General features: G+C 32.3%; 1 protein-coding gene across 4 annotated transcripts in view; it reads left to right on the top strand.

Moving 5' to 3' along the window:
- LOC150095974 (splicing factor, proline- and glutamine-rich-like) overlaps positions 1-26,840 on the top strand; it is a 226,590-nt gene that overhangs the window by 60,419 nt on the left and 139,331 nt on the right. The window contains exon 8 of one of the 4 annotated variants that reach the window (XM_090409420.1): positions 3,091-3,940. The exons of the other annotated variants lie outside the window; for them this stretch is intronic. Coding sequence (XP_090265546.1) covers positions 3,091-3,324 — 234 coding nt within the window. The 3' untranslated portion in view covers positions 3,325-3,940. Of the gene's footprint in view, positions 1-3,090; positions 3,941-26,840 lie in introns of those variants that run through there. 4 annotated transcript variants of the gene reach the window in all.

Below are 26,840 nucleotides of genomic sequence, written 5' to 3'. Positions count from 1 at the left end.
TTGTGGATCTGGAAAAGGCCTATTGACAAGGTGCCAAGAGAGAAGCTACTCAAAATGCCACAGTTGTATGGTGTCAGTGGGGCATTATGTTAAGCAATACTTGGTCTTTATCTGAGTTATAAGTCAGCAGTTAGAATAATTGAAGGAAGTACAGGAAGGTGATTTAATGTTAAATCTGGTATCAGACAAGGATGTACATTATCCCCTCTGTTATTCATTATCTATATGGATAACATTATGAAGGGAAGCAGTATTAATGCCTGATATCAAAATTGGAAATGTTAATCTCACTGCTTTACTTTATGCATATGATATTATACTTTTAAATCAAGTACCTGTCTGCAAGATTCCCTGACTAAATTGAATAACTGTTATAATAAATTTGGTATGAAAATCAGCAGTAACAAGATAAAGGCAATGAAAATAGACAGGAACATTGAAAATGTCAACTGTAGAACCTATTGAACAAGTTAAACATTTCGGACACGATTTTTAGTGAAAATGGTAAATTATATATGGAAATAGACAACAGAATCAATAAAACTGGTATGGTAGGAAGTCAACTGGATAAATTCATATGAAATAAGAGAGAAATTAGTCAAAACACTAAATTAGCTGGATACAAGTGTGTTCAAACCAATTTTAACTTATGGATCTGAGAGCTGGGTCAGAAGTAAAACACTTGACCAAAGACTAGAGACCTGAGAAGGATTGGAAATGTGAACAGATGGCATCGGTGGCAATATTCATATTAAAAATGATATTAGGAAAGAACTAAACATTGTTAGAGGTAATCTCAGAAGGTATGGTGACATAAATCAAATGGGAAAGGAAGGATGTGCTTGAAGGAAAATCCTTCAAGAGTTATTATTTAATAACACCCAAAAGATTTTCAAGAGTCATTAAATCTTAAATCAGTGAACACTTAATTCATTAATCTAATAAAACCTGAAGATTGCAACAGACAATTTGTTTGGGACAGGGAAATAATTAACACTAGGTGCTCCAATATATTATAAAGACTATACATAATGTAGTAAATCAGTGTAATTTACTTGGTTTAAATTGGTTTCTCTGCAACCTAATGGATGTTTTTTATCTACATTAGAGGATAAGCAGTCTGTAGTAATTTAGTATACTGTGGATTAGCAGCCATTTTATTTGCCACATCATGTGCTATTGAGATGATCATTTCAGCTTTTTAGGAAAGCTTTTTAGTGAAGAGGGCAAATTAAATATCGAAATAAACTAAATAAGCAAAGCTGGTATGTTGTAGCCAGTTGAAATTAATATTGAATAAGAGAAATTGGCCAAAACATGAAAGTGTAGCAATATATAAATGTTACCTTAAACTTATGGATCTGAGAATTTGGTTAGGGAAAAAAAAGTTCATCAAAAACTAAAGATCACATGTGAATTCTGAGAAAAATTTGGGGGTAGAGAGGAGCTAATGGCAGAATCATTAAAAATGAATATATTAGGAACTCTTTATTAGCATTCATGAGTAGAGCCTAATCTTAGGTGGAAAGAATGGTTAGCAAAACATGTTTTTGATTGCCATGATACCAGGAAAAAAATCTGCAAGATGTGATAATGATTTGGGTGGGTTGATGCAATTTAAAGTGGCTTACAAGACATGTCAGATCTGACACTTCTGGAATCCTGGCATAATAGATTGATTTGGAGGTAAATTGTTAATAAGAAGTTAGTAAACTTTCATGTAGTGCTATCATGATACTCTACTTGAGGGTATATCCCAGGAATTTGAAATCGATGCTTAACCTGTCATATTACATCTTAGTCAAATACTCTTTATCATGAAGATAAAGAAAATGACAACATTTTAGGAGAGAATCATCGCTTAAGCTTTTGATTTTTTTTTGATTGGAGAGCAATAAAGAAATGGATTTGCCAGAGATGTTTAAGGAAAGATATAAGCATTGTTTGAATAATAATAGTGTAAGCCTTCCATGATGAGTTTGAATTTTATGTGAAGATGCTTGTGCAAAATATTTTCTGAATTGTAAAAAAAAAAAACTTATGTAACATTTACTTTTAGAGCTATCCACCCCCTCTTCCAAGAGCATAATGTAATTTATGGATGAGCTCTAACTATTATAAAGAGCAAATTTCAAATTACAGCTATTAGTATAAGTGGAAAATTGATAGGAATTTGAAATCATTACAAAATAATATCAAGCAGTTATAAATTAGCTGGAAGCATTTCAGCTGTAGAATTTTTATTCTTGCAAAGGATTTGAATTTCTTTGAGGTTAAGGCATCTGTTTGTGTTTGGAAAAATTTTATATTAACCCTTATTAACTGCACATTATTTAAAATATCTAATATTTTACATAGTGATATCTGGATGTATTTGAGAAATTACTTATGCCTTAAAAAATCGATAGTTTTTGGTTATCACCCTTTTTCCAATGAAATATGTGGAAATTATAGATTTTGGCCATGGATTGAATAAGTAATCAAATCCTACCACTCTAAGCATTTTGTTCATCAGCAGTTTTGAACTAGTGTTCCAACCACTAAAAATAGCTTTCTATTCAAGCACAGCATTATCTACAAGTTGTGGTATTAATTAAATATGATTGATCAGAATCCATGTGATAATATATATATATTGATGTAGTTTTTTTGACTGAAGTAAAACTTGAATGTATGTGCAATTTCTTAGACAAATGAAATATTTTTCCAAACTCTTTCCTGTGTGTGTATGTGAGAGTACCTGCTGTTTTCTTGTGTTCTTGAAATTATTCTGTTTTTCCTTAATCGATTTCATCAATATTTAGCAGGATTTCATTATTTGCGATTTTTGATTTGTAGCATCCATTAGTTTCATAACATGATATTCGCTGAGGTTTTAACATGAATACTAATTTAACTCATTCCTTCCTTTTTATGGTGACCTCTCCCTGATGATCGCGTAATGGATGGATATGTTGCCTCGTCATTGCCATTGTTTGACACCATGAACTGAACTACTTATGAACTCAAAACAAATTACCATTTATGTGACTTGTGTAAATGTATTTAAAATTTTCTTGGGGTGGATATAAATTTTATCCAACATTTTAGCAAAGACAGTCACGCTTTGATCAGCCTCCTTCTGCTCATCACATGGCTGGTCCACCTGGTACAGTGCCCATGGGTAACATGGGGGGTGGGCCAGGATCATTAGTACCAGCAGGTAACATGAATAATATGCGTGGAGGTGCACCACTTGGAGGTCGTGGTGTGCCTCGAGAAATGATGGAAGGCAGAGATCCTCGTGAAGAATATGCAGTGGAATCTAAAAGACGACGATATTAAGAAGCTATCATTGACATTTGTGGCATTGCAACCATGTCTTGAGCATCTATGTAGCTAATATCAGTCATGGTTATTTATCACTTAGAGTAGCTGGATCCCTTAAATGCCATTGTTACGTCATTATTACAAGCTACATCTGCACTTCCTGAGGTATATTGCATCATTTTTGTCTTGTTATGTATTTGTTAAAATGTAACCTGGTGTGGTTAATAAATGAATTTTTATGTTTTCTGTGTTTTTAAATAGTTACTGTATGAAATAAACTTTTGTTCACAGATTTTATTGTGCACTAGAAAGATGTAAGAAATATGTTCTTTGCAGCTTCCTGATCTATATATTATATATATATATATATATTCTTAAAATTAAGCGTAGTTATGATTGTTATAGTGAGTAGCATAAAAAAAATGCTACTTTGAGAAGATTTTAGTGTGTGGTAGCATGGAGTGTATCTGGAACATTTGAACCTCAAATTAAGCTGCATTTATGCTTAAGGCTACTGTAAATGAGCAACATGTATGTCAAGTGTATAAGTTTTTTTATAAGTTTCATTTCATTATAGAAGTGTTGTAGACAAGTACATAATTTTCATGAATAAATTTTTATTCAGATTTAATTTGAAGTGTAGTCTATATGTATGTGTGCATATTATATCATTTTATGGGCATGAAGTTTTTTTTTTTTTTAAATCTAAATATAGGTCTCATAGTTGGACTGATTTTTAAATTTTATCCCTCTCCTCCCAGTTGCACAAAAAATTTCCACAAAAAACATTGCTGTGATATGTGAGTTGTGTGAATCAATTAGTAGAAATCTGGAATTGCTTTCTCTATCGTGCTCTCTCTAACACACTGTTTGTGTGTTATGTTGCTTGAATGTCTGTTTAGAAAATATACCATACAAAATTTGCATGAATGTAAGGCTTTCTAATTTTCATTATAGTTGAATTTCTTAAGAGCAGCTGTTTGTATTTATCTTCCTAATTCTCAAGAAGATATATTCTCAGAAAGGAAAACATTAGATAAAAACTTCATTATTGGTTACTAATGATACATTCTCTTTGTAAAGAACATTCAATATATTCCTTAGTACTTGTTATTTTGTAATGTTTGGGAAGTAACTTGAAAAGTTGGAGTATGCAATTTTTGAGAAAAACTTTTTAATCTTTAATGATTGTGTGTGTAAGTACAGTAGTACCCTGTTTAGCATAAATGGAAGCCATTCTTTAGTATAGATATTATTTTCTTCCCTTTTTAAAATGTCTTTTTGTTATTGATTTCATTTCCATTTTTATTTAGGTTCTTACCTTTCCGTGTTACCAAAATAAATTTAGCAAAGTAATGCAATTCTATGTTACAGCATAGGATAATACAAAATTTCTGCTTTTTCCACACACAGGAAGCTTTCATTCCTTAATTTGATTTCGTTAATATTTTTCTGTAGGCATGCATACTAAATAAATAATCTGCCTTTATAAAGATTAACTTTAAAGTATTTAACTTCAGTTTCTATTAATCACTGTACTATAAATACGAACCTGTATTGTTTAACTATGTAACCAGCCACATGGATAAAATATATAAAAAATGTGCTTTGTATCTATATTATTTCTACAATATCCAAAGGTTATATTGACTTAAATAGATGCTTTGCATCCATGCAAATTGTCCATGTGTTCTACACATATCAACAAATTATATCAAGACTGGTACAGTGGATAAGGAAGAGAAACAGTATTTCCTCCTCGCATGGAACTGATAATTTGCTAAGAGAGAGATGAATTATCCTTGTGAAATTCTTGCAGAACAAAGAGAACATGTTAAACTCTAAGTTTTGATCTTCCTCAGTGAATATACTGAACACATCTAGCATTTCTAGATGGAATTCTGAATATAATCAACCACCATTGGAAATGAAATCAAAAATTGTCTTTCTTGAAAAACAGATTCCCAATCCTTTTTGTTCACATTTCAGTTGTAGATGCATTGCCAGAACCTTGACCAAGAGTGCACGTCTCTAGAGATTTCATTAAAAAAAAATTGAGGGAAAAAATAGAATAAAAATAAACAAACAGAATCTGCAGTTCCTCTCTAAAACTTTGTCCACTCCTTTCTGATTGCATAAACTTCACCTTGAAGGCATACCTGCAAAAATTAATATCACAGCTGTTGATGAGATAAATGAATTCCAGGAAAGGTGATTATGGGATTCTTGAACTTATATCTGGCTCCAGAAATCTAGACATATTAGGCAGAAATTATCAAAATTTAAAGAACACCCGTTTCCTTCTTCTTCAGGAAAAGGAATTTATACACCTGATGGAAGAATGCAAAAGAAATTGTATATGTTCATATTAATGAACATGGCTAAAAACAATTGAATAACATCAGAATTTTCAGTCTTGTTTCGGACCATTTGTTGATGCTTAAATACAGTTGGAGAAATTAAAATAGAATGAGTTTAAAATTATAGCACATGTTACAACATACACCTAAAAAGTAGGAGAGTTTTATATGTAACTGTTATAATTCACAGTCTGGAAATTCTTGAAAAGTAATGGAATTTGTTGTATTTCTGTGATATAGGAGGTGTAACTAGAGATGAAAGTACCTTTTAATAAGACAATTTGACAAATTCCCACTCTCCCTTCTATATCTCAAATGTTCTGTGAAAAGGTCACCACTATATTCCCAATGAACTTTAAAGTCACTTTCCTTCTGGTTCATAAACTTCTTGCAATCTTAAAACTATAATCTCTTTCTTTTTTCCCATCTAGGAGCTTACAGAATTCTTTTCTCATGTTAAGAGGTGATGCATCTTTTCACTACTTGTATGTGGGAAATATGACTTTGCAATTCAACTTTGGCATCTTTTTGGTTCTGGCTCCATCAAAAGTGGTCTGAATAGCAGTCCATTTCCATAATGCATACAATTATACATATCTGAAAGGGTGTGTGCATGTTGCATTATAGAATAAAGCAATTTGTATGGAGTCATTAGCCTCTACACAAGTAGCCTAGTTGTGGAGTTACTTCACATGCAAACTTTGCTTACACTTTGATAAAGGATTAAAGAAAATAATTTTCTTGTCAAGTTTAACCTTTAACAGCTGTTAATTTTTCTTCCAATAATGCTTTGTCTTTGAATTTCAATGGCTAGCGATTAAGCTTTATTAACCTATATTGTAGTAGATGTATAATTTTTTGTATTCATGTTTCTTTTCATTTTTCTCATTTTCCCCCAAAGTTTAAACTAACATTGTCTGAATGTATGATACATTGGTAAATAATAATTCATACTTGATATAAGTTAATCCATCTTAATCACAAAAATAATTCATAAATCAGTTTAGATCAGAAAGATTCTTAATTTAAATGAACCTATTCTTTAATTTTTACTAAATTATTCTTTATATATTAAAAGGATATGGTGAAATTTTGTACAGTTGAACTGGTTAGTTATTTGTGGTAATGCTTCATGGTATAAACATTACCAGAGGAACAAAATAAGTGCTTTATTAAGTTGTTGGATCCAGCAACTTCAGAGCATAAACATACTATTACAGAACTTGGGGAATGCAACTATGTTATTGCAGAAATGTGATAAACAAGATTTGGTTCATCTAATATATATATATATATATATAGCTTCTAATTATGATTCTAAAAACTTCTCATAACTTTTGTAGTACAGTAGCTCTGTTCCAGTTAAACCTGTATGAGATAGTATTCTGGTATGGTCTGCCAGTCCAGATTTCCATTGGTAAATGTATATTTTGGCCTTTAAAGCAATTTTAACAGATCTACTAGTTTTTCCAAAGTAGACTAAGTTGCAGTGGGCTTCATACAATCCAAGGTGTGTAAGTGAATAAAGCTTGTCCTCAGGGTACACACAGAAATTACTGCTTTCATATTCTGAAAAATATTAGTTTGAAATCCAGCAAAATATTAGCAACTTATAACTAATACACTTGTTTTGTTCCTCTGCTATTCATACCATGAATCACTCACTTGATCTTTTCCTTGCATCTACAGATGATTATTGATAAAATAATTTGTCCACTGTATGGTGTTCTTCCATAATTTTCTTTTCCTTTCTTTTCTTTTTTGTGCATTTGAGAAAATGAAAAACATCCTCACAAATTTCATATACAGTGAAAATTTCACTGATTTATTTAATTATGCTAAACTGAGTATTACTGTATGTTTAACTGATGCAGTCATTAGAGTGCATTGAATTATAAATAAAATTCATGTTTTTAATATACTTATAAAAGTTTTGTTGTAATTTCTTCTGGCTGTCTTGCTAATCAACCAGTTTTGAAAAGAATGCAGATTTTAGATTCTGTGTTTTATTGATTAATGCCATTTCTTTGTGATGTGATTGTTTTGCATGTTGCAAGCACAATAAGTCGCACAGTATTCTGCTGGCCTATTAAATCATTTGGGTGTACTGTTCAGAAATCAAGATTTTTGGCAAATTAAGGTTTCCACAAAATATATTGATTTTCCCAACCTGACTGTGAATTTAGCATACGCTACAAAGAATTTCAGCTTCCTAGCTTCCACAAGAATATAAAATGTTTTGCTCTTTACTAACAGTAGTATGCATATTCCTTTAATTCAGTTTATACCATCAATTATTAAACTATAAAGGAACGTTATAGTTTAATAATTGAAGGCTTGTTTACATGACATTTTATACCCGAGTCCCAACCCTATTCCAATATGCATAGTACAGATTCCACAAATTCATCTGTGCATGCCTATAAAGATTGCTGAAAAGTAGAGATTTTTATCTGAATAGGCAAAAGTGAGGTCCATTTACCAATGTAATTTGCTATAGGAGGACTCCTATCCAAAAAAAAAAAAAAGTTTCCTGAACACTTTCAAACTGTGGAATACATCCTTTCAGTCTAAAATGTAGGAATTACAGCATACTTTCATGCTCTGGAAAGATTACTTGGAGACATCCAGGATTTGTGGTGTTAAATTGCCTAGAATTTTTTTTTAAGGGGAGGTGGGGTTGCTCTATTAACAATGCTTGAAACAGGAAGTGGAAACTGAACAACACTAAGATTTGTTCAACATTAAGGAATGAAATAAGGACAGAACCCAATGGCTAGTCTTTTGCCCTTGTTAATAGTATAATGCATGAACAATTTTATACGATCATATCATTAATCTTTTTTCAGCAGTTTAAAGTGCGACTTGTTATTTTGCCTGTATATTGTGATCTCAGATTGGAGATTATATGATGTATGTAGGGAATCATTATTGTCTTATTTATTTTCTTAAGTATGAAAGAAAGGGAAGGAAAATAACAGCGAGGACAGATACTTGTGAATATTCTTAGGAAGAAAATTCTGAGTATTTCTAATGGAACTGCATTTTTAGTCATGAATGATACTTTTGTTGACAGTTAGTATTAGCATTGGTGTGGAAACAAGCTGGACTTGAATTTCCTTCAAAAAATTTAGAAATGGTCAGAGGAATATATTTATTATTTGAAAAATCTTCATTTATCTGCTGAGATATGACAAATATACCAAGATTAATTTTCCATGAAATTCAAAATTCCATATTGCTAAAAAGTGAATAAATGGAGTTTGCCCCAGAAAATTTGAACTGAATCATAACTAGATCTCTGAAATCATGCTTTTTCTCTATTGCACTTATGTCATTTACCCAATATTCATATCAAGTATCATTTATAAGCAGCTGTAGATAACTGCATTTTTATCCTTTATTTTTTGTTTTTCTACACATTTATGGAACACTTGGCAATCCCCAGTGATTTAAACACACACTGTTTAATTCATTGGATTTGAATACAGCAGCTATTTTTAGTGTTTGCTGCTGTATTTGAAAACTTTGAATTTGCATAAAAGAAACATGAAGCAAAATTTCATGGTGTTGTTAATAATTGGTGGATTTTTATATAGATAGAGTATTCATAGATATTATATCTTAATATAATTCCTACCATAGAGAATGATCTCTGTTTTTAACAATTATTTTTTTAATTCTGAGTGCACCTATATGTTATATGCATAAGGGTTCACTCCAGTTGGTGCAATGATCTTAACTCTTTCTTTCAGAATCCAAATAATCACTGACTCAAGACCAAAATACAAAATAAACACATTTAATATAACAAAAACAATATATATATATATATATATATACACACACACCTGTAAACAAATATTACATAACTAACTACAAATTAATTGGATCCAAGGCCTTTTAAAAATAAACTTACACTTAAGACTAGACTAAACACTTTGTTTGCACAATCACAAAATGTTCATAGCCAGTTTCTTTCTCTGTCAAGGCCCTTTTCAATAGATATGACTATTCTTCATTTTTACAGGATCCTTTCTCATCACTTATGTAACGCATTAATTCTTCCTGACTTAATTCTTTCTCTTTTCTTCAGTAGAAACAATAGTCAGATCTGGCGTCCTTAATACAGATGAAACTTCCTAATCAGAGTTTTCTTGAAAATTTCTTTAGAACGTAAATAGCAAATTCTTCTTTTATTTACTAAATGCTTATTGACAGTCTTACTCTTCCAATTAAAAAAAACTTACAGTTCTCTTTCAATCAGTGTTTCCTCCAGTATTCCTTTTAAAATGCTTTATAGCAATATTTCCCTTTTATTTATCCACATACTTATTCCACATTAAAACTTAATAGTTCCACGATTCCTTTTTCGGAATATACTATTAATTTTCCTCTGACTGTCACATAAAAAAACTCAAGTTCCTCCGAACCTAAATATCTGCTGGCCTGTGTTCTAAAATTCCTTCCGAACACTCACTTGTTTACAGCCGTTCCTCAGATACCGGACGCGTTCTTGTCAGCTGTCAATCACTCATCAAACTTCTTGGCGAGCATGCGCACTCCGTAGCAAGCAAGAAACTAAGTACTGTATAATGGCTGACACTTTGTCTCCATTAGCGATAAGAGAATGTCCTCATAAAACACAACTTTTGATAATTTTAAATTACAATAAAATTTGTTTCAAGTAACACAATTATTCAAATCCGGTAAGTACATAAATTTTTTAACTTCTTTACATATCACTTTGGACAAACAATTCCATAACGGGCACATCGTAAGTGCCGACAATGCGTGTTATGAAAACAAACTAATAAACATACTAACATAAACAATTCATAAAAATATTCAGAATTTTAATTATGATTATTTTTATAGGTTTTTAAATGCTAAAGAGAACACACTTATATTAAACATTAGTTTATTTTATTACAATCTTCATAGCATATTTAAGAGAGAGTGTATTCTAGGATCACTTGTTTTATTTTCTGTCTTATTTTATAGGAAATATATTTGTAATTCTTATGTTTGTGTTTTAAGATATATAATTATTTGTAACGTGTTTCAAATTTGGAACTCTGTAATAAAAAGATTTGATCATCAGATGTGGATGCTATGTTTGTCAAGAACTGTGGATAAATTCTTTGCATGTGAGAATTCAGATAAATTATGAATTGCTAAGCCTGATTAATTTATATAGTCTAAATTAAAGAAATATCCCATATTATTGACCATTGAGAAATCTGACATTTTCTCCATTGAAAATGGTCAGGAATAATGTTTTTTTTAAAGTAATTTTTCCATAATTACTTTTAAAAAAAAGGGGGGGGAGGGGATGAAGTGGCTGTAGAGAAAGTGAAAAGGATCAACCTTGATATTATCAGCAAAGTTTTTTTTTTTATGTTGGAAAATTTTTATTTCACTGGAAATTATATTTTTATTTACATCCATTTTTTATTCTAGCATAAGTTTTGCATGGAGAATTTTCATGCACTGCTCATAAATAGTGGTTGTTGCATCAGCTTATCCTTTAAATATGATCTTCAGAGATCACGTGACTCACTATATTAGTTTTATATGGGCTAGTCGCACGGAAAGAAAAAATGGGTCAATTTTAAAATATGACTAGTTTTATCTTACCCTAAGAATTGCAATGGTTTGAAACATTCTGGACTTGTTGGCGTTGTTGATTATGTTTGTCTTGTTTTTGCCATAGCTGAATTGTAATTGAATAGTTATAGCAGTTTATGTCCAAATAAATAGGGTTCAGTATTTCTGAGAATTATATCTTTCTGTTAAAACATTAATGTTAGATCTCTTCTCCATCTTGCTTGACTTTGTGACCAGTAGATTGGTGGGTGGTTTGGATTTTCATAATTCAATACATGACAGTACAGCTGAGGCACTGTATCTCCCATACATAGCATGCTTTTAACATGGTCTTCTGTATGCTGTCTTATGAATTTTTCTATTTGTCCATAATATATGGGACATTGCAATTATGCTAAAGGCAGTAAATACCTGAGTAATCACTTGGGCTGCTGTGTTTATTTTACTAGATGAAAGAAATTGTAATTACATGTGTGAATGTGCTTATACTTCAGAATTTTTGCTTATCTTCATTATGTTGGGAGCTTGAAGTACCGAGGAGGGAAGAAGATCTTGCTCCTCTTCATTTTGTGGCATGTTTATTGAATCTGGTAACAGTTCTTTGTCACATCCATTCTTCTTGAAGGTCAAAAGAAATTAGTCTTGTGTTTGTGTGTTTGTCATAAATGAGGGTAGTTCTTGCCATCTGTAATGAGATTGAGCATATAAATATCTGTTATTGTAGATTACAACATAAAAACAATCTTCAAACCTGTTTGAAGAAAGAAAGTGAACTGTTTCTAACTCTGCCATGAATTTGATTTATTGCTTGTTCAGATGATTTGAGAACTTTTGTAGTGTTTTGTCTCCCCCCCCCCCATATGTGTGTGTGTGTGTATGGGGGGGGGGGACTTGTAACTATATATATATTTACACGGCCTTAATGAGACCTCACTTGGACTAGTGTGTGCAGGTCTGGTCTCCTTGTTTCCACTGATTCTGATACAGCGGATAGACTGCAAAGGAGTGTTAAAAATGATATCAGGATTGTGGAATATTGATTATGAAAACAGATTGAGAATTTTTAGACTGCAGACACTAGCAAATAGGAGAAAGAGGGGTGATATGAGTGATGTAGAAAGTTCGGAAAGAGTGGTACAGGATTTCAGTTCATGGAATTTTTCATTTTATGGAGGGTGGGGAAAGGACGAGAGAATCCTTGGAGGCTAAGAAGGGGTGAGGGCTAGATTTTTCCTCCCATAGGGTGATGAGAGATTGGAATGGATTGCCATTGGATGTGGTGTATGCAAGCAAGCAGTGGGAATGAATTCAAGAATAAGTATTAATAAGTAGTGTGTGTAGTATGTGGCCTCTCTCGACGAGTCATCGACTCCCTGGAAGTCTCTCTTGATAATAATAATGTCATTGCATGAATGTTTGTATATATCCACATATATAGACAACTTGTTTTGCACTGTGAAATGCCAAGTGCACCTTGATGCAAAGTCAGTTATCCATTTCACATGATGGATGAAAGTTTTAAATAACATTTGAAATGGGAGGGAATTTTTTTCTTTTCTAAATCTAACAAAAAAAAAAAAAACTTCATCATATTAATCAAGTTCCAAAGAACAATCAGACCAGCCATATTCCAATGCAAACATTCAAAATTGTGTCAAATGGCTGAATGCTGTATTTATTGACAAGCAGACAATTTAGAGCCAGACGAGCACTACATGCAAAATAGAAAACTTGTTCGTGATTCCAAAAAATTTAAACTTCTTTTTCATGTAAATCCCACCCATGAAAAGCTGAATGAAAACCTCATCATATAACAGTGCTGTATGGGGCTAAAGATTTTTCATTATTCAGTTTTTATTTGTTAAATATTTATTTTTTACATAATTCATAAACCGTTTTAATGATTGATAAAGGAACTTATGTTCTCCTTGGACATGTCTTGTTAATAATACATTGCCAGCCAACTTGTTAATGGTCATATTAACACTTAGTGAATGCCTTACTGTGGGCACACTTCAGAATCAGCCATCCTGGTTGGCTAATGGGTTGCATACCTGTTTTCCAACTAACAGGCTGTGGGTTTGAATCCCACTTAGGCATGGATGCTTGTGTTGTCTTTAGGTGAGAGGTGAATTTCATTGCCTAGTGTGACCTTCCCACTTATTGGATGCCAGACATGTTTGGAAAAGTTTCATGTTTTGATGAGTAGAAATTATAGAACTATGTAAAAAAAATAAATTAAAAATACCAAAAAGTATATCCTTAGCCTACCCATGGTACAAAATGTACTATAGTTTGAAAAGTCGATAGTATGAATTTTGTTGCCTGGTGTACACCACCACCCTACTTATTGCATGTCTGAGGTGGCTTAAATAAGTTGTTTGGTAAAGCAAGTTTCCTGATTGCCAACCCCCCTTGACATAAAAATGATCTTCATATCAAAATGTTAAAAGTAAAATTTATTATCACCAGACAGACCTCCATGCAGTCAAGAGACTCATCATGGGAGGTCCCACTCCCACAAGCACAGCTCATCATACCTCAATTTAAATGCATCCACTATCCTTGCACTTGCCACTCTCTCAAGCAATGCATTTAATTACCCACCACTTCCATGCAAAAAATTATACCCTCCTTTTGCAGCTGCCTGCAATGGCCTCTCAGGCTCCAGGTAGTCTATGAAAAATCTCATCCACATTAATCTGGTAATTATCCCTTACCAATTTATATCTCAGTAGGGTCTCCACCTCTTCTTTCTATCCACTAGGCTCTGTAATTTGCATTCTCTTAATCTGTCCTCATTTCAGAGACCAGAAACCAACAGTCAGTTGTCTCTGAATCCTCTCAACCATCTCCTGCTCCTTTTCAAAAACCATGCAATGAAATCTGTAGATGTTCATAGTAATTCATATGCAGCCTAATCAAAGCATTATGTAAGAAAAAAAACTTATTTACAGGATTTCACTATATTGGTCACTCAACATGTTCAAATGGCAAAACTTTATATGTAATGGTAATATTTGTGTGAATGACTCACTCACTTGTACAATTCTTCATTTTACTTCATCAAAAGGACTCAGATTATTTTATATAAACAATTTCAAAAAAAAAAATTGTCTGAGGAGCAAGCGTGTAAGCCATCCTGTGTACAGGTCCATCATCTGTGTTCTTCTGATCTATGTGGCAGAGAAGTTAGTATAAGTGGTCTGTTTGTTACCAGGGTCTTGTTTAGTGTAGTGTCATGCCAAGCATAACTTTGCTCAGTCATTGTACTAGATATTGTAACATGCACACCTGGTTGCCAAAGTTTATTACTTACATGTGAGTGCACTAAAAACTAAGTCATGTGTTACTTCTATATTTAAGCATGCAAGATTTCTTTCTTTTAAGGTTACACGGTGGTCAGCATTCATAGTGAAGAATTTATGGAGACACAACAGATGTGTTAGAATAATTACTTTACTTAACATTAGGAAAGTAACATTTGATGTTTTGACCTCTGTATTGAGGTCATCATCAGGAAAGATACAAGCTACATGATGCTGCACTATAAGTATTCAAGATTTCTAATCCAACATCAAAATTACTCATTTAGAATGAATTATCTTTTGAAGTAATAGGCCAGTTGAGACTTCCTCTGAGTTGTTTTATGGTTTTGATGGCATGAAAGGAAAAAATAACCTTTCAAGTCATTTCTTTAATTTATAAGCACCTGTTATCCATATTTCAGTTTTGTCTAACATTCTCAGTCTTCCAGTAGATCATCTTTGGATAGTGTGATCTAATTTTATTCCCATTTTACTGTTCTGCTTCATTCTTCATTTTTATTAAATTTTATTCATTTAATAACTATCTCATAATTATTCATTTTCTTCCAGTGTATATAATTTTCCCCACCTTACACCAGGCTCTCCGAATTTTCTTTTTTAAGTGCAATTAGAATTTGGGATGATGTAGTAAAATTGTGAAATAGGTTTGCTTCTTATTGTTACAACAAAAAAGAGAAGCCATTGACAAGAATGTAGTCAGTTCCACTTAACTGTAGTTCTTCCAACATTTTTATGGACAGTTGTTGAAACTGAATGCATTTGTGGCCTGTGGTTGTTCTTAAAATTACAGTACATTTTACACCATACTTATTAGTTGTCTATGATCTGTTAATAGTGGATCCGAGAGGCATCTGTTTGTGGATCACAGTGATTAAAAAGGTGAAGAAAATTGAGAATATGCATATGTGATAAAGCACTAGGACAAAAAAAAAGTTGGTAATTTGTAGAGTGGCAAAATTTTCAGTTCTTAAAGAAGTCATGCATGTTTGAGTATATAGTACAGATTTTAACTGATTCTTTGAGCCTCTTACCTAATTACATAAAATACGCATCATTTGTTATATATATTTATTTCATGGTTTTTCGAAACCATTTTTTTAATCTTGGCATTATAAATCAAGTGTAATTTCAACATTGCATTTTTAACCACCCAACCAGTCACACACAGCATTTGTGTCCATATTTCTATAATATAATATCCAAAGGTTATATCGACTTCAAATGAACATCTTACATCTATGTAATCATGGGACATATATACATATCAAGTTCATTATGGCAGTTTCTTCTTCTTTTAACCCATTTTACAGTCATTTCTAGCTATAGGTATCTCTCGCATCTGTTTCTATCCTGAGCTTGTTGGTGCCCAAGAGTTCCAATTGTTTTTCTTATATCATCTGACCATCTTCTTTCAGGTCTTCCAGCCGATCTTTTACCTTCATATGGCTGCCTCTCCAGTAAAACTTGTCTATCTATTGTCCTTGAGTCTTGCAATGTGTCCTCCATTTCCATTTCTTTTGAAGTATGTTTTCCCCAATATCCAAAAATTTTGTTTTACCTTTTATTTCCATTCTTTCTGGTTTTTTTTTTTTTTTTTTAATCTATTATTTCCTTTTTGATTGGCCAGGTTTCTGTTCTGTATTTCATAACAGGCAATACACATTGGTGTGAACAGTCTTGTTCTGTTCTGATTTTATTTTGCTGTTTAAAACTCTTCAATTTTCTAAAAGCTGCTCATCCCATTCCTATACTTTTCACTTTTTCCATGACTCCTTGTTTCTTCATTGTTAACAATTTTCCCAAGTATACATACTCGTCTACTATTTCAATTCTTTGTTTACCTTAATGTTGTCTTTCATCGTATCCTTTTCAATTTGTCATTTTGGTTTTCTCATAATGTCTAATCCAATTTCTAGTGATTTAGTTAGATCTTCTATCATTTCCTTTAAATCATTCATATTGTTTACAATCATAAGAATATTATCAGCAAATGTTAGGTTATTTAATTCTATTAATATTGACTCCTTTATTGGACTATTCTAAATACAATTTAATTTTTTTTGTGCTCTTCTTGCTTCCCTCATTCTGGTTTTCTCTAGATAGCAGAGGCTTTAGTATTCTCTACATATGACAGAGGTAAAAAAAAAAATAATAATAATAAATCAACTTTCAGGATTTTTCCCAATCTGAGCACTTCAGTCTAATGTTTTTCTGTAGGATGCATTTTGATTACTTACTGATATTGAAAAAAAAAAAAATGCTAAGCCAAAAACCTGTGAATAACCAAGCCCATATCTGTTATCTCTTTGATATTCACAGTCTATTGTGTACAAAGATGTTAACATTACTTGTGTCTAGATGGATACGTTTTTGCAACATTGCTATTGTTCTATCATTCTTAAAACTAAGAGAATGCAAGCTGGCTATAGAATAGTGGAGTAGGCTTTATAACAACCTCAGTTCTTTGCTGTGGATTTTATTTTGTTAATGATGTGAATGGCCAGTAGTTTAGAAAGGCAAATAGTGATTGCCTCATGTCCAGTGGGAGTAGCATGACTGATCTTTTACATCATTTGGATACCTTGATTCTTGGAATGATGGATGCATATAGTGTACAGAGACAGTTTTCTAACATTGGTATTACCATAGATATTAAATCATGATGTGTTTAGTTGCTCTGTTTTACATATGTGATGTATTTTTAATTCTTTTAAACCAAATTGACCATAGTTCCATTTGATCTTCTAATAAATAACATTGGCTATACTTTGATAAGGTCTTATTTATTAGTAAATATTTAAAAAAATTGGCTTGTGAATCAAGTTGCAATCACATATTGAGACAAAACTTGGTAATTCATGTGTCTTGTGTAATTAGTCTTGAAAATAATAGAATGAAATACATTAAATTTTGAGTGAATTATTTGAAAAACAAGATGTTTGCCTCATTCAGATGTGTGTGTGTATCTTGTAATTTCGATATTGATTCAGATAATTTACCTGTGTAGTAACAGTTGGCAACAGAAATACCCTTTGGAAAGACCTGTGATCAATAAGTTTCTTTTTGTAAGGTTTTCTTCTCAAAAAATTTTTCATTCAAAATAGACAAGTGAGCAAGAATATCGATTAACTGGCACAGTAGATTATGCAACATTCAAGACACTGATAATCTATCAAACACTAGTGCCGTGTGAAGGGTGTTTGCAGTTATTATCAATGATCACTTTGAGACAAACCCATTCCAGAGAATAGGCAGAGTTAATAGCTAATAGCATCCTTTTTTACTCCAGAATGCTAAGTTTTTCAGAGATTAAAGGAACTGATGTTTGTTCCAGCACTAGAGGTCAGTATCAGTGCAAGAAGAAATTTGGTCATGTCTGATTATTTGTGTATCACAAGAAAGGTAAAGATGAATTGTTCTTTTTTGCAAGTAAAAAGTTTTGCTAGGACTGAAGATGACTAGATTATTCTCAATGCCATGAATTGCATGAAAATCTTGTGATTAAAGCTTGATATGATGATTGGGAAGAATGAAGTATACTGGTTGCTGGCAGAATTTGAAAATTAGTTTGCAGAAAACTATGAAAGAGTCAGTTGGTGAGATACTGTAGTTCTATAGGAATTAAAAGGTAGGTTAACAAAGACATTGGGAAGTAGAAAGAGAGTGGGTTATCCCCACTGAGAGCCTTCGTAGTTCACTTGGGCTTCAATATGCCTCTAATCCCAAAGATAATGCAGGCTAATAGGGCTTAGATTTATTTAAAAAATTAAACAGATTTAATGTTTTGTTCTGAGTATACTGGCAGCATTGTGAAGAAAAGACAACATACAACACTTTGACAACCATTTCTTTTTAAAAAGAAAGCAGTTGATAACATAGCTAGTCACATGCCTGTGATTAGGTATATCATGTTTGATCCGTATATTGCTGTGTAGGTTGTTATTGGCATAACAGAAACTAAGGCTTTGTTTCATAACATCTGGAAGTCTTAGGTTTTGTATGATACATGAAAGATCTTATACAAATAATCACCTACAGACTTCATGCAACAGTAGACAATCTGTGTATGATGTGTGATTAACTATTATGTTATCAGTTGCTTTTTTTTAATAAAAACCCAAGGGTCATTAAAGTTATTGTATATTCTGCTGCTTACAATACCAACTCATTGGTCAAAACATGTTTGTTTGTCTCATTTTTTTTAATCTGCGAACCTTGCCCTTCATTATTTATTTCTGTGACTATTCTTCATAGTTATCATGCCTTTTAATTGTAAAGACTTGGATTTGAATCCCATGTAAGACACAAATACCATCACAAGGATTTGTTTGCAATTGACAGTAGGTTAGAACTCAGTTATAGAATTTTCCCTTCTTGAAAACCTAATAATTCTCAGTTGGTCAATTTAGCCATAATTCAAAACAATCCATGATGCATAGTGATAAGCCAGAGAGAAATGCCACCCAATTAAAAACAACTGAGTTATAGATCAGAAGGTGGAAATTTGCTTAATGAATAGGTCTTGATGCCAGATGCTCTGGAAATGTTGAGAGCAACAGCATAGCTTCTCTGGACTTTTCTGTACCATGTATTTAGAGAAGGTTGAGGATTTATTGTGAGAATTTATCTATCTAGGCAATTTATCATCATGGATCTAGTGTAGTGAAATTAGTTGGTGGGGCTACTCTAGACGAATCCATTTTTTTGGAATGGCTCGAATATATCCCCATATATATTGGGATAAATGGCCTCTTTATTACCTGCATTTCTCTTTAAATTCACGTGTATCTACTTACTTATTGTGTATAATTGCCAGCCGAGCTGAGTATCATTAAGATCCGGATTGTTACCAGACCATCACATCAATGTGATATTTTGTGTCTGCATCTATTTTTCTACATAGCAATAGGAAGTGATAAAATATTAATGCAATTAATCATTGGAAGTATCAATATAAGACATTCTTGAGGGAATGTAGTCAGCCAGCTTATCTTTTTACTCAAAATGGAGTCTTTATTCACCTGAGATGCAAAAAAAATATATATAATAATAATAACACAGTCCAACACAATTTTTGCTGACTTTTATGAGACTTGTTTTTTTACTAATTTGGGTGTGCTGATTTCAAATATCAAACCCATTTTTCTCTATCACGTCAGGTTTTTCCTCTATGGCATTTTCTTTTTGCTAATTTGTAAGTTTTTGATAGTTTTAAGGAGGCAGTACTATTTAGAGGATCAAAAAAAAAAAAAAAAAATAGATTTTTTAACATTATTTTCTGAAAGTGTGTACTATTAAAAATCTGTCCCTAACTTTTTATCAAGAAATTCGAAAAATTCCTGAAGATATAGCCTATTATTCAAAGCAGTGCGCAGATCAGAATCAGAGCACTCACCGCTCTCTCTTGTTAGTAAACGAATAAATACGTAAGAACCTGCAACGGCACGTACTGGCGCTTTGAATGCGAGATAGGCCAATAATTAGATACATAACTACTTAACAATATTCATTAAAAATTACAAGAATATTTATAAAAAAAAATAACAATTTTCTTACACATGAGTTTCAGGGAATAAATTTTTGTGTGTAGCAATTTCTGCTGTGTGTTCTGTTTTGGCAATCCCTTTGAATACTCCAACAGCAGTCGGCCATCATGTGAGAATCCCATCTTCCTTGGTACCGATCTTCCATAGTTTTTAAGTCTTGATGAAATCTTTCGCCTTGTTCATCGCTTACAGCACCTAAATTCTCGGGAAATCTATCAAGATGACTGTATAGGAAATGAAGCTTTATGCTCATGTTGTAACCTAGGCGCTGGAAATTTTCAAGCATCGTTTCCACTAGATCTTTGTAATTGCACGCTTTTTTGTTTCCAAAAAAATTATTTGTAACCATCGTAAATGAAGTCCAGGCCTCTTTCTCAATTTCGTTCATAGAGTTGATGAAATTTGGGTCTCTCATTAAAGTTCTAATTTGCGGTCCATCAAATACACCGGCTTTAATTTTTTCATAACTAAGTCGTGGAAATTTTTCACATATGTCTTGGAAACAGTCACCTTGTAAATCTAAAGCTTTAACATACTGCTTCATAAGACCTAGTTTGATGTATAGAGGTGGAAAAATGATTTTTTCTCTGTCGATTAAAGGTTGATTTATAACATCCTGTTCTCCAACATTTAAGGATATTCTAAGAGGCCAATGTTTCTGACTCCAGTGTTGGTTTCTAGCTCGACTATACCAGAAGCATAGAAAACACGGAAACTTTGTATATCCTCTTTGAAAGCCAAGTAAAAAGTTCACCATTTTAAGATCCACACAGATGATCCAGTTATGGTCTGTATATTTTAATAACTTCAGAACCTTTTTAATGTCCTCATATGTTTCCTTTAAGTGGGCTGAATAGCCAATAGGAATTGAGCCATATACATTCCCATTGTGTAGTAAGACACACTTGAGACTTCTGCTTGAACTGTCGATAAATAAACGCCACTCATTTGGATGATATTGTACAACACTCGTTTTAGTAAGTAAACCTGACACATTGTTACAGTAAACAAACCCACACTCGTGTTTAAAATATTGTACAAGATTACTTTCCCTGCTACGATAAAAAGTTATCTTTCGTATCTTGCTCCAGTAATTTTTTTCATTTAATCTTGAAGCTAACAATTCCGATGATTCCTTTGATAGGCCCAAATCTCTTACTAAGTCATTCAATTCTACTTGAGTAAAACATTGCGGTCCAGAACTAGAAATTAAATTTTCATTGTCTAACCTCTAACAGCAGTTCTTTGTTCCACTGGTGACTCAGTTTATTCTAAACATTTTGTAGTAATTTCTTCAGAGATGGCATAATTTCCTTTCCAGATACTGATGATGGCAAACCAATTATTTGTCATAGTGACATTTCAGATTTCATTATTCATTTATTTTTTTGCAATTTATTTCTTATTGTTTTTAGTTTATTAAGCTCTTATATTTTCAGGCAATCCTAACTACGCCACTAATTTATATCTTTGTCATCCTCTGGGAATGTTCTCTACCACTTTGGCATCAGGTGTATTTTACTAATCTTTTACTATTTCAAAACTGTACCACCATACTACTGTTGTGTGTTCTTAAATTGATATTCAATTTACCATGATACTATCCTTGGTTTTAATATGCATGATTCTTATTCCCGTTCTTTGAAAAACTTGAACACAGCTCTCAAAGATTCGTGTGAAAATCTTACTGTATTTATCAGCTGGTTTTGCAAATGTTGTAACAAAATAGTTAAATTATTCAGTAATCTGAATAATTTAACTTTCTCTTTTACCTTAGAATTTGATTATAGATTGACACATGCAGTTTAAAACTTGTTTGTGACTTATTTTCCTGAGTACTTGTTCATTTCTAAAAGTAGATAATGAAAGATATATATGAACATGATCTAGTGCTGTTATTATTGTATGCCTTTGTAGCTCCCACACAAAAAGTTAAAGCTATAGTACATTAGTTCTGTCGGTTGGTAAAGATTATCTGGAAAGCCTACTGTACAGTCAGTATATAGGCAAGAAATGAAGTAGGTTCAAACCTCCGATAAATTGCACCCTCCTCTAAAAAAAAGAAGGGGGAAAAAATCTTGAACATCTGTCTTGAGGTGGGATTGGATCCCCTACCCAGCATTTTGGCTGGACATTATTATATCCATATAAATTAACTACTTATTTATTATAGTGTTATAAATGTTTTGGATTGTCTCATCCTCAACATTTTTGTAGTTTTAAATCTCTTGTATTGCTCATGTAATCTCATGCTATGTAAATCCAAAATGCAAGTTTATACAGCCTACCTTCGTGTGATTATCAAATGATCCCCTTGCTTCGTGCATTGGAGTTGAATAGCGATGTATTGGTGCTAATTAGACCATCATTTTTCTCTGTATGTTTAGTCGCAGTGTATGGTGTAAAGCTAGTCATTCATTGCTCATGCTTTATTTAAGCTTAGGTCATTTGTAGAATATTTTCATGCAAATGCAAACATGCTTTGTCAAATAATTATTATGCAAATTATTGTAAAAAAAATTACCCAGATGCCAGACATTTTGAAAGAATAAATGGCAAAATTTTATGAAAGCCTTTAAGCAAATTATAGGCCTGTGATTGTCACTTTCCTGGAAAGTGCATTCAATTATATATATAGATAGATTGATATAGTTTAATAAATCAGTACAGTGAGTTAGATGACATGACCTATTGTATGAAAATTGTTCATATCAGTGAAATTGGTTTTGTCAGATCCACATGAAAGATTGCAATGCTAAGGAAATGTTGCCATGTAACTCACTATACATGATTTTTGATAACATTTTTAATATATTGTATATCATTAAGACTGCCCCCACAGAAATATCTTGTTGGGAAGGGTGTATATTCAGAATGAAAATATTTCATGTATTATATTCTTAACACAGCCTGATATATCATTCTTTGGTATAACATTTTATGTAAGTGTTCCAGTTGCAAAGTGTACATTTCATGGATATAGGAAGTTGAAGAGGAGAATGTTTATTGTAATGAACATTCTCCTTTTTGTAATGTTTTTTTTTTTAATGAAAATTGATTAGTTAACCTTATTTGGAAGGTCTTACATTTCATGCAAATATAGTACTTGTATGTTTATCACACTTTATCATATTAAGTTAATATATAGTTAATGTTGCATGGTCATTTCATAAGCAATGGTAGTGCTGATCTCTTCCTTTTCTTGCAATTTCTGCGGTATTAAATTTATGTAATTTTGAAACAACTGCTATACAGTTCCAGATTATACTTAGTTTCCACATATTCTAGAAGGCATTTATAGAAGCAGTAATATTGCTTCTGTAAATGGATAATGAAGTAAGATTAGCATCTTGGCCCACTTTGAGATGGTTGCATTTCTTCTGTAATATATCATAAGTCACTGATTTTTGACATAACACACACACACACACACACCTGTGAATTATTTTCCCTCTCTCTCATTTATTAATGGCATCACTTCATTATCTTGTAATTGTAAGAGTAAGTTAATCTCAGTTCATGGAGCACTTTCAGTATGTGCATATCATTTTGAGTTAAGATTTCTCACTAAATGAGCAAAAAGTAAAGCTATTGCATCTGTGAGAAAGTATTTTGGAATACATATTTTAAAAATTTAAACCCAATAAAGTATTATATAAGTTTAATTTCTTTGTTTTATTTATTTTTTTGTTTGTTTTGAAGCTATATATATGGAATCTTGGGTTGCATTTTATTTACATCTTAATAACCAACAGGAATCGTTAGAACTTTAAAAATATCTGTGGAGTTGTTCATATTTGCTATCTCTATTGAAACCTGTGCCAAGATTTTGATTGTGTTGCTAAGCACTTTGCTTAAAATAGTAATTGAGAGAGGTTGGTGAAACATGAAAAATTGTGGCACAAATACTCTTAACCTATATCATTAATATGAAACAAGCTTATATTTTTATTTATAAAGATCATCTCTATAACATACTATAATATGCATAAAAATTCTAAAGGATTCACCAAAATGAATCCTTTACAGTACATGTGACACTTAACTAAAAAAAAAACGCTTGTGTAACTCATTATAAATGGCTTCCATGCTTTAGAGACTTTCATTTAGAGAGCTACAGACTTTCCATCCTGTTTATATCCATATCAAATGTAGGTTGATATCTATAGATTAGTCCCTTTGCAATTTTTAATCTTGTCACATGTTCCTTGTTAGACATGCTCTGAATTTACCATTTGTAATCATTGAGTAAAATTTAATCGCTGTTGATTCACATGCTTTTTAGTGCACATGTGAACTTCTATTATACAAAATTATGAAACTTTATTCCTGTTACCATGGCAGCAGAGAAGGCAGTCTTGCCAATGCTCTAAACATCTTATGCCAGAAAGACGTTAAGGCTCAGTGTAATTAGTATGCACACAAGCATCAGATGATTGATCATTGACTCTAGTAATAATCTAATATAACTCAGCAGGAAATTTCTAAAATCCTACATTTTCTTTTATCCTGCAGAATAGTCCGTAAAACATGTAGTAAATGCACATTAAATACTCGTTTCAACTTTAGTTGCTTTGGCCATAGTTAAATTTTAAATTAAATTAGTTTCCTCTAAGACCATGAAACAAGTTTTTTTCTTTTGACTTCATCGGCTGCCACTAGTTTATTTTATGGTGGTACAGTTAACTTTGATAGCAAACTCATAGCACTTAAAAAAAATAACTTGCTATATAGTGAAGTTTCTTGAATATAGCATTGTGCCTTATGGAACCTTCAGTAAAAAATATAGTGTGTGTTTGCTGTAATGAGGGTCACAGTTGTTGGCAAACATTAAGTATCCGAGAAGAAAACTTTGCTACTTTCTGTCCAACAGAGAATACCAGTTAACAGACACAGAAAATGTTTGCTCCTGGAAATTTTAGCTTTAAATCCAGCCATTTCGACTTTCTCTAACAGAGATGAAGTATTGGAAACATTAACAAAAAAGTTCTGAACGAAACAGTTCTGATATCTTATGCTCTCTATTAAATCTACAACACATGTGACAGCACTTACATATGGTAGGGAAGTATCTGGTCTTATTGTTTTTTTTTTTTTTTAAGTGTAAAACGTAGACATCTTTGAATTTTCTAAGGCTCTCCCGAGGCCCTGGCCAAGTAGGAATACCATAGTTTTGTATCTGATAACAAACAAAACTCATTTGACATGGATAAATATATACATACAACAGGTGAGAAATAAGGAAAATGTTGATATGATCTCCCAAAACAGTTTTTTTTTTTTTACAAAATTCCTGTAAAACATTGTCAGCAACATAGAAACTACTGTTAACATCAATAGATAACTGTTAACAGGTATGCATTCTATCCTGATATATAGTATATCACCCGGTACTGGCCATTCTGATATCCTTACTTTTGAGACACCCAAACCTCCAACACAAGTAAAAAGCAGGATCTTAACTATTCTGTTATGCTCTGCATCTCTAATCCATTAAGATGCTTTAAATGTCAGAAATATAGGTATGTTCAAACCATTTCTGCTGAAAGTTGTAGTAAAGAAAATATAATAAATCTTTCTCTACAAAGAAACAATCATTCGGCTGTGAAGTAGACAATCTGGTCTCTCTCTCTCCATACGAAAGACAAAAGGATGAAAACGAGATACAAAAGACAGAACATTAGGATGCCACGATGAAGCTTGCCACTTCTCTACACCACCTGAAATTTTCTTGCACTGATAAGAAAATATTAAATTGGAGTTTTTAAAAAAATATATCAAAAGTGACACAAATTAATGTGTCTATTTCACTATCTAATTTTAGTATACTTGAACTTAATGTTCACGAGTACTTCTTTAGATCACATTAATTGTCCAGCCTGTTAGTCTCACTCTTAAAACAACTAAAATGATTCTCCTGAATGAGAACTTACTCATTCAGTCAAAATCATAGCAAGAGCAAACCCAGACACCTCAGGATAAAAAAAATATTTATGTATCCACTGAATATAAATTGAATACTAAAACTAACCCTAGTACATCACATTTTTCCAGAGAAAGATGGACCATAGCCAGCAATTGGCAAACAATTCAGACAGTGGTAAGTTCTGAACCGCTTCTAAAATTGATAGTTTTCTACAAAAGAATAGGGAAATCCATATTTTGGAGAACTGTCTTGGATTCTGCCAAAATATACCAAGGTCCTTCTGCAGAAATGCACACCTGTGTGTCTTCTGGAGATTTTAAATGCAGTCAGGACCAGACATCAAGGCATTCCACTAGAGCTCATAAGATAGAAGTGGCAGTGGACTTCCCCATGGAGGAGTTGCTGTCCTCGTGGGTAGCCATACTCCTTTCAGTGCATCCAGCTTAACACTGTTCTAGATGTGATAGCATTCACTTCTCAGTGGATTTCTTATTAGACCATGTTTCATTTATTTACCACCATGCTCTGAATAACTTCAAATTGGTCTTCATAATCTATTAGGCTGACACAATATTCTGGAGTAGTGCCAATACAAATAGGAGTGGCTGAATTGTTGAATGTATACTTACCAGTAATAATCTCATTACATATATACCTTTTATACCTGCTCATATTTTGCATTAGATCTTAAAATGTGTTCTCTTTCCATTATTCCACTATCCATTGGATGGAAGTGATCCTTTTACTGCTTTGCCCATCA

Source organism: Typopeltis vanoorti, chromosome 19, assembly GCF_054136105.1.
Source record: "Typopeltis vanoorti isolate ZY-2024b chromosome 19, IOZ_Tvanoo_1.0, whole genome shotgun sequence".
NCBI lineage: Eukaryota > Metazoa > Arthropoda > Arachnida > Uropygi > Thelyphonidae > Typopeltis > Typopeltis vanoorti.
Note: the sequence above shows the minus strand (reverse complement) of the source record. Positions and strands in the feature narration are given on the sequence as shown.